Here is a 13,344-nt window from a genome sequence, read left to right on the forward strand (position 1 = left end):
CACTTAGCCAAACCAGCTAGGGCTCATTATTAAATCTTTTGAAAAAAGAGTGGGGACTGGCTGGTGTGGTTCAGTGGTTGAGTCTTAACCTATGAATCAGGTGGTCATGGTTTGATTCCTTGTCAGGGCATATGCCCCAGATAGCGAGCTTGATCCCCAGCGTGGGGTGTGTAGGAGGCAGCTGATGATGATTCTATCTCTTTCTCCTTCTCCCCCCTCTCTGAAATTAATAAAAATACACATTTTAAAAAAGAGTAGGTTCTTATGATAGAAGGCTTAGAAACTAGGACAGTGGAGTGTAAAAATTACTGGAATCAGGAGGTAGCTATGGAGGTGAGGAAGAGGGAAGGCCAGGGTAAGGAAGGGAGAGTCATTATCTGGGAAGTCTGAATGGGATGAAGACATGGCTCAAATTCTCTGGAGAACAAAAGGCAGGTGAGAGTAAGGATTATTTTTGCAAGTGAGCTGAGGATAGGAAACCAGTAGTGCTTTTATGTATGATTCTATTGTTTGCTTTTTTTTTTTTTTTTTACAGTGAGCATGTACATCATATCTACCTCCTTTTCAAGCTGGTTGCTGGTTGACAGCTGTGTCTGTAGCTAGCTGTGGAATGAGGTCTGACTTAGTAACCAGGCCTTCCCCATTGGGCCCAGGGCTGTGAGGGGCAGAGGGAACAAGCAGGCTCTCAGCTGGCTCAGGCTAGACTGCTTGGAGGAAAGAACTCTTACATCACTCTTCTGACCCAACACAAAAGTCAAGGAAGCCAAAAAGAGGGGCATTTGCATTTATTTAGCTCTTATTGGGTACCTGGTACCATACTAGACTCATTTACACCAATCCTGAGAAGTGGTTTTGGCTCCATTTGACAGTTAAGCAAACAGGCTCAGAGAAGTTGATTAACTTGCGTAAGGTCACAGCTAAGCAAGTGGCAGAGTTGGGATTCAAACCCAGTTCTGCATAATGCCAAAGTCTTTGGTCTTCCTTGTCTCTTGTTTTCCAATGCCATGGATTTTTCAGGTTGTACCAGAAACAAGGATAAGGTGGGTGAGCTCTTCTTATGCCTTTATTTATTCAATGTGAACTATCTAGAACTGAGGAAGGTGATTTAATTTGCATTTCCTGGATATGGTGGGAGGACATTGACATGAGTGTAACTTTTATCGATTTTCTTGTAAGTTTCAGCCTCTGCCCTGACAGAGTATTCAACCCTGTAATGTCTTCTCCTGCCCCTTTCTCTCAGTGGTCCTTTGGACGGTAGACCTGATTGGTCTATTTCATTCTGTTTGCTAAATTATATAGGGTGGGGCAAAAGTAGGTTTATAGTTGTGAGTACGAGAAACAGAGTTTATCCTTGTATTATTAATTATTGTATTATTTTCCATATGAACAGCTGTAAGCCTACCTTTGCCTCACCCTGTATGGACTTGGTTCATCCCGAGAGTCTTGAAGATAGGAGGTGGGATAACTCTTGTCAATTTTATGGATGGAAAAGCAGAATAGAACATTGAGCACTGTTCTTAATGCTGTGTGTGCCTTCATTCGGTCCTCACAGCAACCTAAGAAGTAGGTACTAGTTAGCACAGCTGATACATTTACACAGGAAGGAGCTGTGAGTGGAGGTCACCAGCCAGTAAGTGGTGGAGGCAGCCAGAAGTGGGATTCCAACCCAGGCAACCCAGCTCCACAGCCCCTCTATTTCTGTACTGTAGAGCCTGGGCCTCACCATCAGAAATCTGCATTCTCTTTTTCAGTTTCCTTGTCTGTGACGTGAGGGGTGAAAGTACCTACCTCATGGGGCTGCTGTGTTCACATGTCAGTGACGCCAGGTGACTATGGCTCTCATTATGAGACACACTGACTCACCACACTTCAGCTGCTGCTGCTGCTGCTGCTGGTGTTATTAGGACCTGGGTATCCTGGGGTCTGCCTGGACTTTAGAGCCAGACAGACCTGGTTCTCCTGGCTCTGCATCTACGTGGGGCTTTGTGACTGTGGGGAAGTCATTTAACCTCTGAGTCACACTCCTTCATCTGTAAAGTGGGGATAAACAACTCTTACTTCAGAGGTGTCTCTGACTCTTAAATTTCCACATGTCAGACACATAGCACTTTATAATAAAGTTTGGCTGTCATTATTAACAGTATTTGCCCTGGGAAATCAAAGTGATTTTAAGACTTACCTTACCTTGGCTCCTGAAGAACAGAAACACCAGAAGTCCTTGCATTAGGAGCCCCAGGTTTGGGAAGGGCCTGCTGAGCTGCTGATCTCCATGCTTTCCTTCCTCAGAGCACCCAGGATGGGCACCCCAGCCTCTGTGGTGAGCGAGCCGCTCCCTTGGCAGGCCCCCACTGAGGCCCGGGGCCGCAAGCAGGCCTCGGCCAACATCTTCCAGGATGCGGAGCTGCTGCAGATCCAGAGTCTGTTTCAGCGCAGCGGGGACCAGCTGGCGGAGGAACGGGCACAGATCATCTGGGAGTGTGCAGGGGACCACCGTGTGGCGGAGGCCTTGAGGAGGCTGCGCAGAAAGAGGCCCCCGAGGCAGAAATCCCTGGGCCACTCACTACATCACTGCAGCCGGCTCAGGTAGGTTCCTGGGAGTGAGGGCTGAGGGAGGGAGAACACTAATGATGCTCGTCCACCATTTCCTGGCTGTGAGGCCTGGAGCTACTGACCCAGCCTCATGCAAAGTGCCTACCACTGGGGTTATGGTAAGGTCTACACAGTGCCTACCACATGGTTGGCACTTAAAAGGTTGCTGTTACTATTGGAGTCATATATGACCGTGTGAACTCCCATGGGAAGGGGTGCCAGGATCCTATCAGTGCCACCTTATTTCACAGTGATTGTTAACCATATATGAGGGACTAGTGTTTGGACGGGAGAAAAAAATACAATTTATCTATTAAAGAACAGGTAACATTCAAAAGTCAGCCTGATGAATATCTTGGCTCTGGAATTACACAGAATATAGCATAGGAAAGTACTCTAGAGGCAACAAAGGTTAACAGTTGTTGAGAAACTTTATCCCAAACTTTCCCTAATCATCCAGCTCTTTGCTTAGATCACTGCCAGCCCAGGAACTGGGATCCTCACCTTCTCCGCCCCCCGCCGCCCCCCCCCGCCCCGATCGAGCTGAACCACATGACCTAACCAACTGCTATGGGCACACTCGGCTCCATTCCTCCACTGCCTTCTGTGGAGCCCACAATCAGAACATTAGACCTGAACAGGCCTTCTGAGATCATCAGGTCCATATCAACTCCAACTGATTAGTAATCGCTACTTAATACACCTTAGTAAGGATACTTGGTTCCTCCAGTCTCATATGACTGATTAACAGTGTCTGTCTTGAGTACAGGATGAGGAAGTTGGAGAAACGTTGAATGCTGCACACCCTGATCTAGTCCTACTCTCTATAGAAATCTGAAAGTTTTGCCTCATCACGTAGCTCTCAGCAGGCAGAGACGAGACCAGAGCCCTGGTCTCATTTTGTCCCAGTGTGTTTTATTAGTTCACATGACCAAAATCTCTTTAGTCCTCATTCTGTCCTTCCTATTGATGTTGGCCTATCCCACACTTACTCCCTGCAGAATCCCAGAGCCCCGCGATCCACTGGCTGACCCACAGAGCAGTGCCACAGAGATGGCTTCCAGCGATCAGTATCTGAACACTAGGAGGACAAGTGCCAGGATCCGCCGGAATTGGAGGAAGTCAGGCCCCACAAGCTACCTCCATCAGATCAGACACTGATCCAGGGAAGGGGCTGGGAATGGCACTATCTTCCCCAGGAATCATAGGGACTTTGGCCCAAGGGCCCGGGAAGGTGAAGGAGGAAGAGACTGGAGGCAGACAGCCCCACGTGCTGCTGCTGGCCTGCTCAATTCAGAAGAGGACTGGAGATATCCACTGAGCTCTAATTGTGTGGGACCCATTCCTCACCAGGAGCAGCAACAGTGACCGTTCTTGCCTTGACCCTTCCCCACCTAACACTATACTTGGGCTGCATGACATTCCCCGAGGAGTTAAGCAACAGGCACTCAGACCAAGCATCTCACCACTCCTGCTACTAACCCTCCTGTATTATGACCCATGGTCCAGCAGCCTGTCCTACACCCCTGTCCCTGTCAGGCCACACAAGTAAACTGTGGTTTAAGTGGCAAAATAAAAACATTTGCACCAAGAACTGTGTGTGTCTTGATACTCCGGAGCTGGGGGGTGAGGGGTTGGGCTCATTGCAGGGAAGGTTGTGTTCCCAGGAAGAAGAAAACAGGGCCGGCCTCCTTTGCCTTCTCACCACCATCCCGTAGAGCCCCTGTGCCAAGCTTCCTTTTCCAGAGGCTGTCAGATGGGGAGATGGAAGCAGCTCTGTGGGCAGTCCTGAGCCACAGGAGAGGACAGGGTTTTTGGCCAGTGCGCCTGCAGTCACAGTAATGGGTGCCAGTTCCTCAGCTGGCTTCTTCAACCCCATGGGCCAACCATCCTGAGATGGGTCAACAGCTGAACCAATCATTCTTGAGCTCCTCCATTTTCCAAGGTTCGCATAGCCTGAAAACCCTTAAGGTTATCCTCAAAAGAAGTATGCCCCGTCATTCCCATTCAGCTCCTCACCCACCCATCCTATCTGTGGTTCTCAACCTGTGGGTCGCGACCCCTTTGGTGGTCGAACGACCCTTTCACAGGGGTCGCCTAAGACCATCCTGCATATCAGATATTTACATTACGATTCATAACAGCAACATTACAGTTATGAAGTAGCAACAAAAATAATTTTATGGTTGGGTCACAACATGAGGAACTGTGTTTAAAGGGCCAGAAGGTTGAGAACCACTGTGCTAGATTATCCATCACTTTGAAGAAGACAGGGCTCAAAGTGCTCCAAGCACATGCAGAGCAGGGCTACCCTCTCGCAGCCAAGAAGAGAAGCCGGTCCATATTCCTTCCAAACCTTTGTGACTAGATGAGTTGGGAACTTTTTAATTTGCAGAAGTAGTCAGTGCAAATACTGTACCATCCCTCATAGGGGAATATCCCATAACAAAACATTAATATTTCTGCAACAAATATTCACACTTAGGGATTCATCATGGTTACAAATAGCTTCCATGTAGATTCAGGTCAGTTTTGGTGTCAAATTTAAGTTATGAAAAATTTTTGGTTTTCAGAGCACTGAGACTGGAAATGAGGGTGTGGATTTCCCCCACTGGAGGGAAATAGACTCAGGAGCCAAGTCTTAGCAACTCACGGAAACTCGGGGTTCTCTGTACTTAAAATTTCATTCTACATTGTCTTCCTTCCACCAAAGAAAACTAGACAAAAAAGGTCAGAATTGGACTTGTTATTCATACATTTGCATTGATTTAAATACATTACATACAATTTCTACAGTGCATTAGAAGAACAGTAAGAGGCAGTAGGACTTACAGCCCAGCCTCTACTCCCTGACACTGGGGGACAGGGCCTATGGCTGGCAGAGGGCTGGGCCATTCCATGAGTACCACCCAGAAGCCTGCCCTGGCACTCTGGACCCCTGGCTCTCGCAAAGTCCACATTCAAGGCAACCTGAGTACAGGTTTCAAAGAGAGCAGAGAGGCCAGGAAAGGATGCCCCTCCCACTGTCTCACCTGCCAGGACTGGGACCAGCCCCCTCTTGCATTAGACCCAGTTTCCTTCCCACAGAGCTGGTCTGGATGAGGGCAATGTGCAGATCTGCTTGGTTGGGGGGAGCAAGTAGGTTCCTCAGAATCCTCAGGCTCTCTTGATGCCCACCTTTACCACACATTTATACAAAGATGTCTGTGGAGAGCTAAACACACCTGGGCCCCCTTCCAGCTTCTGGGAGCCCTACTACTCCTGCAGTCTGAGGGCAGGCATTCTCAAAAACATGGTCCCCAAGGCTAGTGTCCAGGTTGGCTGACTGGGATTGTCAAGGGAGCTGTGCCTTTGTCCATGGGGCATGCACACCCAGCTCCCAGAGACTCTTCCCGTCAGCTGGATGGAAGCCCAAGATAAGCTGGCTCCAGGGGCTGGAATGGAAGGGCAGCCTAGCCCAGCTTATGAGAGAGCTGCACATCTCCACTCTGTCTCCTGGATGGCAGGAGATGGGCAAGCAAAGGGCACAAGACCTAGTCCTCACTCCCTTTCTTTGGTTGTTTTTCAAACCTTCAAGATAGTTTCTTTCACAGCTGATTGACCAATCGCAGGGTTCCAGAAACTTGGGAGTCCAGTAGCATATGGCTGCTCCTGAGCTACAGATGGCACCCTCTTTTCTCCCTTGTGGGGGCCACTCTTTGCTTTGGTGTAGAAAGGGCTTGGGCACCTGGCAAGGGGATAGTTGAGGGGAGAGACATGGAAGCAGGAAGCGCACTGAGCTGGACTGGCACTGGGGAACAGTTTGAAGGCCTCTCTCCTTTGGGCCCGCTTTTCTCAAGAAGCCATGGAAAAATTGGCCTGGAACAAAGTGAGGGAGCAAAGCGCAGCTACCAATTAGGAGCAGAACACAAGGCCTGTTACCTCAACCAAGCAGCAGTGGTAGCATAAAGAGAACCTGATATCCTGTCCTCTTATGAGCTGAGACCCACTCCAGAATCCAAACTGAACCCCTTAGCCAGAATTGAGAAAAGAAACATCTAAAATAATGGGAACAAATGAGAGGACTGGGAGTTTATCACCTATGGCTAAGGCCAAGGACTCAGGAAGCAAGACGGGGATAAGTTTGCCCATAGACCAATTACAGTTCCCAGCATACACTCAGGCTACATGGATCACTTGTACATGCCAGGGAGTCCACGTCCTCCCTCCTGCCTTTACCTGAGTGATAGGCAGGTTGCAGGCCTGCACTTGAGAGGTTGGATCCCTAGCAGAGCAGAGAGCAGAGCTGATCTATAGGATCATATACAGAGCTGCTAGGAGGTCTAGAGCAAAAGTACCCCCGCCATGCAAATTGCATTTGGAGGCTTTTAGTCAGCCTACTGCACTGGTGGGAGGAGAAAGAGAAGACTTGGCAAAATCTCAAAGGAAAGGTACCGCTTCTGTCTGCCCCAGGAATGCGAGTAACCCAGCTGCCTTGGTCCATGAGAGTGAGGCATCTGAATGTCTGGGTCCATGCAAATCTAGGTCTGGATTCGAGGTTTCTGTAAGAATCTGGGATTCTGCCTGGGTTTTGCTAATAATTTAAATTTTTGTTATTTGTTTGTTTCTGATGCAGAATATAATGAGGAATTGCAACAGCGCCCAGGTCTCACCAGGAAAGGGAATTTCCCAGCCTGCCCTCAGGGGGTGCTGGAAGGCAGATGCTCCTTCCTGGGCATCTGGCTCCTTCCATGGAGCTCCAGCCTTCCTCAGCACTCAGGGGAGCCCACCAGCACTCGCTGTTGCTCTGTTTGTGCTTCTCCCTGTGCTTGGGAAAGCCCTGAGGGGGATGGTGAGCAGAGAGGGAGGGCTCTCACGGGCATTGCTTTCTACCGGCTTTTCAGGCTTTTCCTGCAACCCGCTCCCCAAGTTTCCTCCTAGCCCAAGTCTCTGACAACGTACTCTTGTCTGCCTCTTGGGCTACCACCACGAAAAGAAGGGTTTCCGACTCTGAAAGCTCTGTGTGTAGGATTCGCTAGCAGACCGCTGGTGGGAACGAGCTGTCTCAACAATCACAGGTGGCATCTGGACCAGGTGCAGGGGACTCTTGTTGTCTTTCAAGGCCTGAGTCAGATTTAGGATCTGCAGTGGGAAAATGAGATAAATTAAGGAAAGGCATAGGCATCCAGGCGTGCCTCTAAAGGGAGACTGGCAGACAGAATGCTCCTATAAATCAATAAAAAATAAATAAACGAACAACATGCTAATGGAAAACTGTACAAATAATCTATTTATAAGAGTAGGACTGTAATTGGGCAATATATAGAAAATGGAAAGTTCTCTAGTCATTTTAAAAATGAAGATTACAAAAAATATCTCCTATATTTTGCCCTTCCAATTGAAAAAGATACAGAAAAAGAAGGTGACTCAGAGTTGGGGAGGGTTCAGACACATGGCTGTAGGGCTGGATGGTGGGACAGCCTTTCAAAAAGGCCAGTGGACAATAGAAATTTAAACGTAAACAGGCCCTCTGACTCAGCACTTCCATTTTTAGGACTCAGAAAACAATTGTGGACATGCACAAAACAGTTTAAACCAATACAGTGCAGTATTGTTTATAAAGTGAAAATTATATAAATGCCCAAGACTACGGGATCAGTTAATAATTTAAGGGATAAGAAACAAACAATTTTCTGGCCGGTGTAGCTCAGTGGTTGAGTGTCGACCTATGAACCAGGTTACAGTTCGATACCTGGTCAGGACATATGCCTGGGTTGCAGTCTTGGTCCCCAGTGTGGGGCGTGCAGGAGGCAGCCGATCCATGATTCTTTCTCATCATTGATGTTTATATCTCTCCTCTCCCTTTCTCTCTGAAATCAATAAAAATCTATTAAAAAAAATAATGCCCTGGGGGATTCTTAGCTCTCTTTGAAGGTGAAGTGGAAAGAGAAGAAATAATGATAACAGAAATTATAACCAGAGCCAATATCTGAGTGCTTATCATGTGCCAGGCATAGTTTTTACTAAATATTTAATATGCATTATCTCGTGTAATCCTCTAGCCAACTCTGCAAAGTATTATTCCTGTTCATTTTATAAACAAGGAAGTAGATGCTCTTGTCCAAAGCCATGTAAGCGGTAAAACAGACTAACTCTAGACCTAGCTCTTAATCACCATGGTATATGGTCTGCCTTGAGCAACTACTGGTGGACCAGGATCACTGGGTAAATTTACCAATGAACTATCCAGCAAGTAGCACAGAAGTAAGCACACAATAAGCACATCACTAACCACCAGGTACCCTGGAAGAGGTGGGAGACTGGGGAGGGCTACCTTTCTCTCATGTGTAAATGCAGAGTCACAAATATGTATGACAGACTGAAAAAAGTATAAAATACAATCTTTACATATTTACTCAACATGAGCATATAACCCTCCCAGAGAGATCCCAGTGTTGACACCAGATGTCCCAGGCTCACCTGTCCCCGCATGACAGCAATCTGCTTATGGAACTGGCCCCTGTCGAAACCAGGATCTTTCTGCAAAAGAAGGGCAGAAGGAGGTAGAACCTGAATGAATTACTCAGAAGAACCCATTTTCCTACCCAATTGGAAACTTGCTAGTAAAGAAAACCTACAGCAAGGCTTGTGAGGTTTAGTGAAGTTAACTACCACCCCAAGAACTCCCTGTTTCACAGTTGGGGAAACAGAACAAGTAAATATCCTGTCCTGCGTCTCATTAACTCTAAAGAACTCGAGGCTCCAGTGCTCCATTTGAAGATGAGAGCTCTGCAGATACACTGAAGCCACAGGACACACCCCGGTGTGGTTCATCACAGCTGCCAATTTTTTCCCTACTAATCCAAACTAGATCCTGCTATCCCTTGTGGGAATCTTGCTCTTCACTGGCTAACAGAAGTCAGAAGGGTGCTAGCCATGCTCTCTTGGCTTGTAGCAGGACCAATTAGAAAAACCTTTAAGAATTTCTTCTTCTATATGGTTATAAGGCTGACATTTCCAGGGCTAACCTTGAAGAGTTCATATAGGTCCTCCTCCAAGTCCTTGACGAAGTTAGGGTCAGATATCTTTGGAAGAATCAGATCTTTGATCTCCTGAGAGAATGGGACTTTTGCCTGGGGCAACCAGGCCCAGTAAAAAGGGTCTGAAAAGAAGAAAGATCAAAAACAAATTTGGTATTGAAAAAAAATCCCTGCCCATCTATGTCCTCCATCCACCCTCTTCCTTGATATACAACAGAAAAATTATAAGAGCTGTGAACCCCTAAAGGTTACATAGTAGGTGAAAACCCAGGTCTGCCTAATCCCAGAGCTTGTGTTCTTTCCCAGGTATTACTAGTACATTACCTTCCAAGATGCAAGCCTGTGTAGAATCAATGACTTGCCTCTGAGACACTGAGATACTCCTTCTGAAAAGACTAGTGCTGCAAAGGGGCTAATGACCCCCCACCTGTATCTCTTCCTCTTTCTAAAAGTTTCTCAGTTATAACAGGGCAGGAAGAGCTGGCTTCCAGGATGTAACAAGGAAGACAGAGCACTGAAAGCTTATATTTAAACACAAATAGAATATATTTTTGCTTTTTTTTTGTTTCTTTAATAGAATACATTTTTTAAAAGATAGTTCTCAGAAAGAATGAGAAAAATACACAGCAAAGAGAAAACTCAACTCTATGCTTTTAATGGGAATAATATAGTAAAAATTATAACACTAGCTTATATTATGGAGTCATTGCCATGTGCCAACCATTGCACTAAAGTGCATGAGCTGCATTATTTCATTAATTTTTAGGACAATCCTACAATGCATGTATTATCTACCTTGCACAGGCAAGAAACGGTGACCTAGCAAAAGATGAGCCAGATCACACAGTAGTCTTGAGACTTACATGCCCTCCAGGAGTCAGGATGCTTCAGGGGGAAAGCCAGCCCATTGTCAATGGCAGCCACCTTGATAACAGGCTCCTTCACCACCACCCAGTCTGTGTCCTAAACAGCAAGGAAAGACTAAATACTGAGGGTCCCATGTGCCTCAGGCCCTTTAAAATAGTAGCAAGGCATCCCCTCTCATCCTCCTCAGGCACCAATCCTTAGTCAACCTCTGAATTAGTTCCCACATGGTTTTCTGAACTTAGCACATTTATGACACCTCTGACTTGGCTTGTTCAAGGTTCTCAGAGTCCCTTTCTCACCTTAGAAAAGGTGCACTTCTCCAGGAGTTCCAACAGTCATTGGTAATAAAGGAAATGACAATAAGAAAAGATAACTATAAGCCAGTGATGGTGAACCTATGACACGTGTGTCAGAGGTGACACGCAAACTCATTTTTTTGGTTGATTTTTCTTTGTTAAATGGCATTTAAATATATAAAATAAATATCAAAAATATAAATCTTTGTTTTACTATGGTTGCAAATATCAAAAAATTTCTATATGTGACACGGCACCAGAGTTAAGTTAGGGTTTTTCAAAATGCTGACACGCCGAGCTCAAAAGGTTCGCCATCACTGCTATAAGCCATTCCTCCTAGGGAAAGGCAATGAGATTCCTGAGGGTATGAAAACAAGAAAAACAAATAAATATTGGTTTGTTAAAGTCCTTCTGTGTGGACCTTGACTCAGATGCCACTTCACTGGTGGTGACCATATTTTTCCAGTGAGATAACAGGACCATGGAAGATAACAGCTGCTCTTGCACAAGGGAGTCTGTTCCCTGCTTCAGTGATCCATAGAAAGGAAAAGGACAAGAGCTAAATGCAAAAAAAATAGGGCAGGCTACCTGTGACAGCTCATGTCAGACACACTCATGATTATCTACTTGGCTCCATACTTCAGGTTCAGGGAATGTGGGTCCAGTACACCTGCATCAGAACCCCCTGGGATACCTTATTCAAAATATGAAATCCTGAGTTTTACCCAACATAATGGGAGAATCTGTACTATTTTTCATAAGTTCTTCAGGTAATTTTGATGCACAAAATTTGAGAACTATTAAGGAATTAAAAAAACTATGAGGATATGTTAATTAACCTTACTGTGGTAAATATTTCACAATATATACATACTAGAGGCCCAGTGCACGGACTCGTGCACCGGTGGGTCCCTCGGCCTGGCCTGTGCCTTCTCACAATCCGGGACCCCTCGGGGGATGTTGGAGAGCTGGTTTCAGCCCGATCCCTGCAGGCCAGGCCAAGGGACGCCACCAGTGCACGATCGGGCAGTGTCTGGTGGGAGGGCTCCAGGGCGTGTCGGGCCCATCTCGCCCAGTCCCGATTGGCTGAATCCCAGCAGCAAGCTAACCTACCAGTCAGAGCATCTGCCCCCTGGTGGTCAGTGCGCGTTACAGCAACTGGTCAAATGGTCAGACACTAGCATATTAGGCTTTTATTATATAGGATATCAAATCATCATAGTCTACTGGCGTGGCTCAGGGGTTGAACGACCATCTATGAACCAGGAGATCATAATTCGAATCCCAGTCAGGGCATATGCCTGGGTTGTGGGCTCAATCCCCAGTGTGGGGTGTGCAGGAGGCAGCGATCAATGATTCTCTCTCATCATTGATGTTTCTCTCTCTCTCTGCCTCTCCCTTCCTCTCTGAGTGCGTGTGTGTGTGTGTGTGTGTGTGTGGGTGTGTGTATATATTTTAAATCATCATATTGTATACCTTAAAATTACACAATGCTACCTGTTGCTAATCTCAATAAAGCTGGAAGGGAAAAACAAAACAAAACATGAGGAATAAAAACCAACCTCACTCTCTTCTTGTCCAGGTAGCCCTCACATTAATTTTTTTAAAACATGCAGCCTGAGCAGGATAGACAAATGTGGTGAACTAGGGGAAAAATGAGCGTAAAGGAAGCTAAGCAGCGCCCTAGCTGGTTTGGCTCAGGAGATAGAGTGTCAGCCTGCAGGCTGAAGGGTCCAGGGTTCGATTCTAGTCAAGGGCATGCCTGTGTTGTGGGCTTGATCCCTAGTAGAGGGCATGCAGGAGGCAGCCAATCAATGATTCTCTCTCATCATTGATGTTTCTCTCTCTCTCTCTCCCCCTCTCTGAAATATATATATATATATACACACATACATAGTTATAAGAAAGAAAGCTAAGCAGCTTTCTCTAAACTGATGTTCTTTGGAAGTGTGGTCTGTTGTGAAAAATGTGCTCTATGGTCACAAAAGTGTAGAAATCACTGGGCCAATCAAAATCAAACAGGTTCATTTAATGCACAACTTCTCAGACCTTCACTATGCTACTATGCAACATGAATCTCTAAGAAAGGCATAAAGTATGTCCCACATTTATGTGAACTTTTCTTCATTTTATTCCCATTAACATTATTTAGTAGCATATTCCTTAAAAAACAGATAGAGGAAAACTCTATCAAGCATTAACCTATCAATTTTAAATATATGTGCTACCCCCTAATTCTTTTGTATGCATATACTCTACTTCATCCTCTTCTTTAAAATGTAAATGAACCTCTTACCCGAGAGCTAGAACTATCCATTGGATAGTCATATTTAATCAGCCAGTTGTCATTGCCGCGATCTATCAACAGAAATATAAAGTTAGCAAAAAGAATTCCACAGAAAACAGGGGCAACTTTCATTTTCATGGTGGACTAGTTATTTTGGACACTTGGCCAATCACTCTACTGAGAACAACTACAAAGTAAAATATTTTAAAATCTCCTGAAGGCTTTGGAGATTTTAATAAAATCATTAAGAGATAAAGTATCAAGATCTGGGAGAGAAAGGAAATCT

General features: G+C 45.8%; 2 protein-coding genes across 5 annotated transcripts in view; one reads left to right on the plus strand and one right to left on the minus strand.

Moving 5' to 3' along the window:
• Positions 1-4,183, plus strand: part of AVPI1 (arginine vasopressin-induced 1) — an 8,240-nt gene extending 4,057 nt beyond the window's left edge. For 2 of the 4 annotated variants that reach the window (XM_005885398.2, XM_014532685.1), the window contains exons 2-3: positions 2,287-2,583; positions 3,591-4,183. In XM_005885398.2, the coding sequence (XP_005885460.1) occupies positions 2,297-2,583; positions 3,591-3,750 (447 nt within the window). In that variant the 5' untranslated portion in view covers positions 2,287-2,296 and the 3' untranslated portion in view covers positions 3,751-4,183. Of the gene's footprint in view, positions 1-1,390; positions 1,457-1,751; positions 1,827-2,286; positions 2,584-3,590 lie in introns of those variants that run through there. The other 2 variants (XM_005885396.2, XM_014532684.1) reach the window with 2 other exon arrangements.
• Positions 4,184-5,315: 1,132 nt separating this feature from the next.
• PI4K2A (phosphatidylinositol 4-kinase type 2 alpha) overlaps positions 5,316-13,344 on the minus strand; it is a gene marked incomplete at its 5' end in the record, with an annotated part of 29,574 nt that continues 21,545 nt past the window's right edge. The window contains 5 exons of the mRNA XM_014532628.1: positions 5,316-7,710; positions 9,049-9,108; positions 9,597-9,730; positions 10,472-10,571; positions 13,068-13,129. Of these exons, the coding sequence (XP_014388114.1) occupies positions 7,549-7,710; positions 9,049-9,108; positions 9,597-9,730; positions 10,472-10,571; positions 13,068-13,129 (518 nt within the window). The remainder of the gene's footprint in view (positions 7,711-9,048; positions 9,109-9,596; positions 9,731-10,471; positions 10,572-13,067; positions 13,130-13,344) is intronic.

This window comes from Myotis brandtii, unplaced genomic scaffold, assembly GCF_000412655.1.
Source record: "Myotis brandtii unplaced genomic scaffold, ASM41265v1 scaffold902, whole genome shotgun sequence".
In the NCBI taxonomy this organism is placed as follows: Eukaryota; Metazoa; Chordata; class Mammalia; order Chiroptera; family Vespertilionidae; genus Myotis; species Myotis brandtii.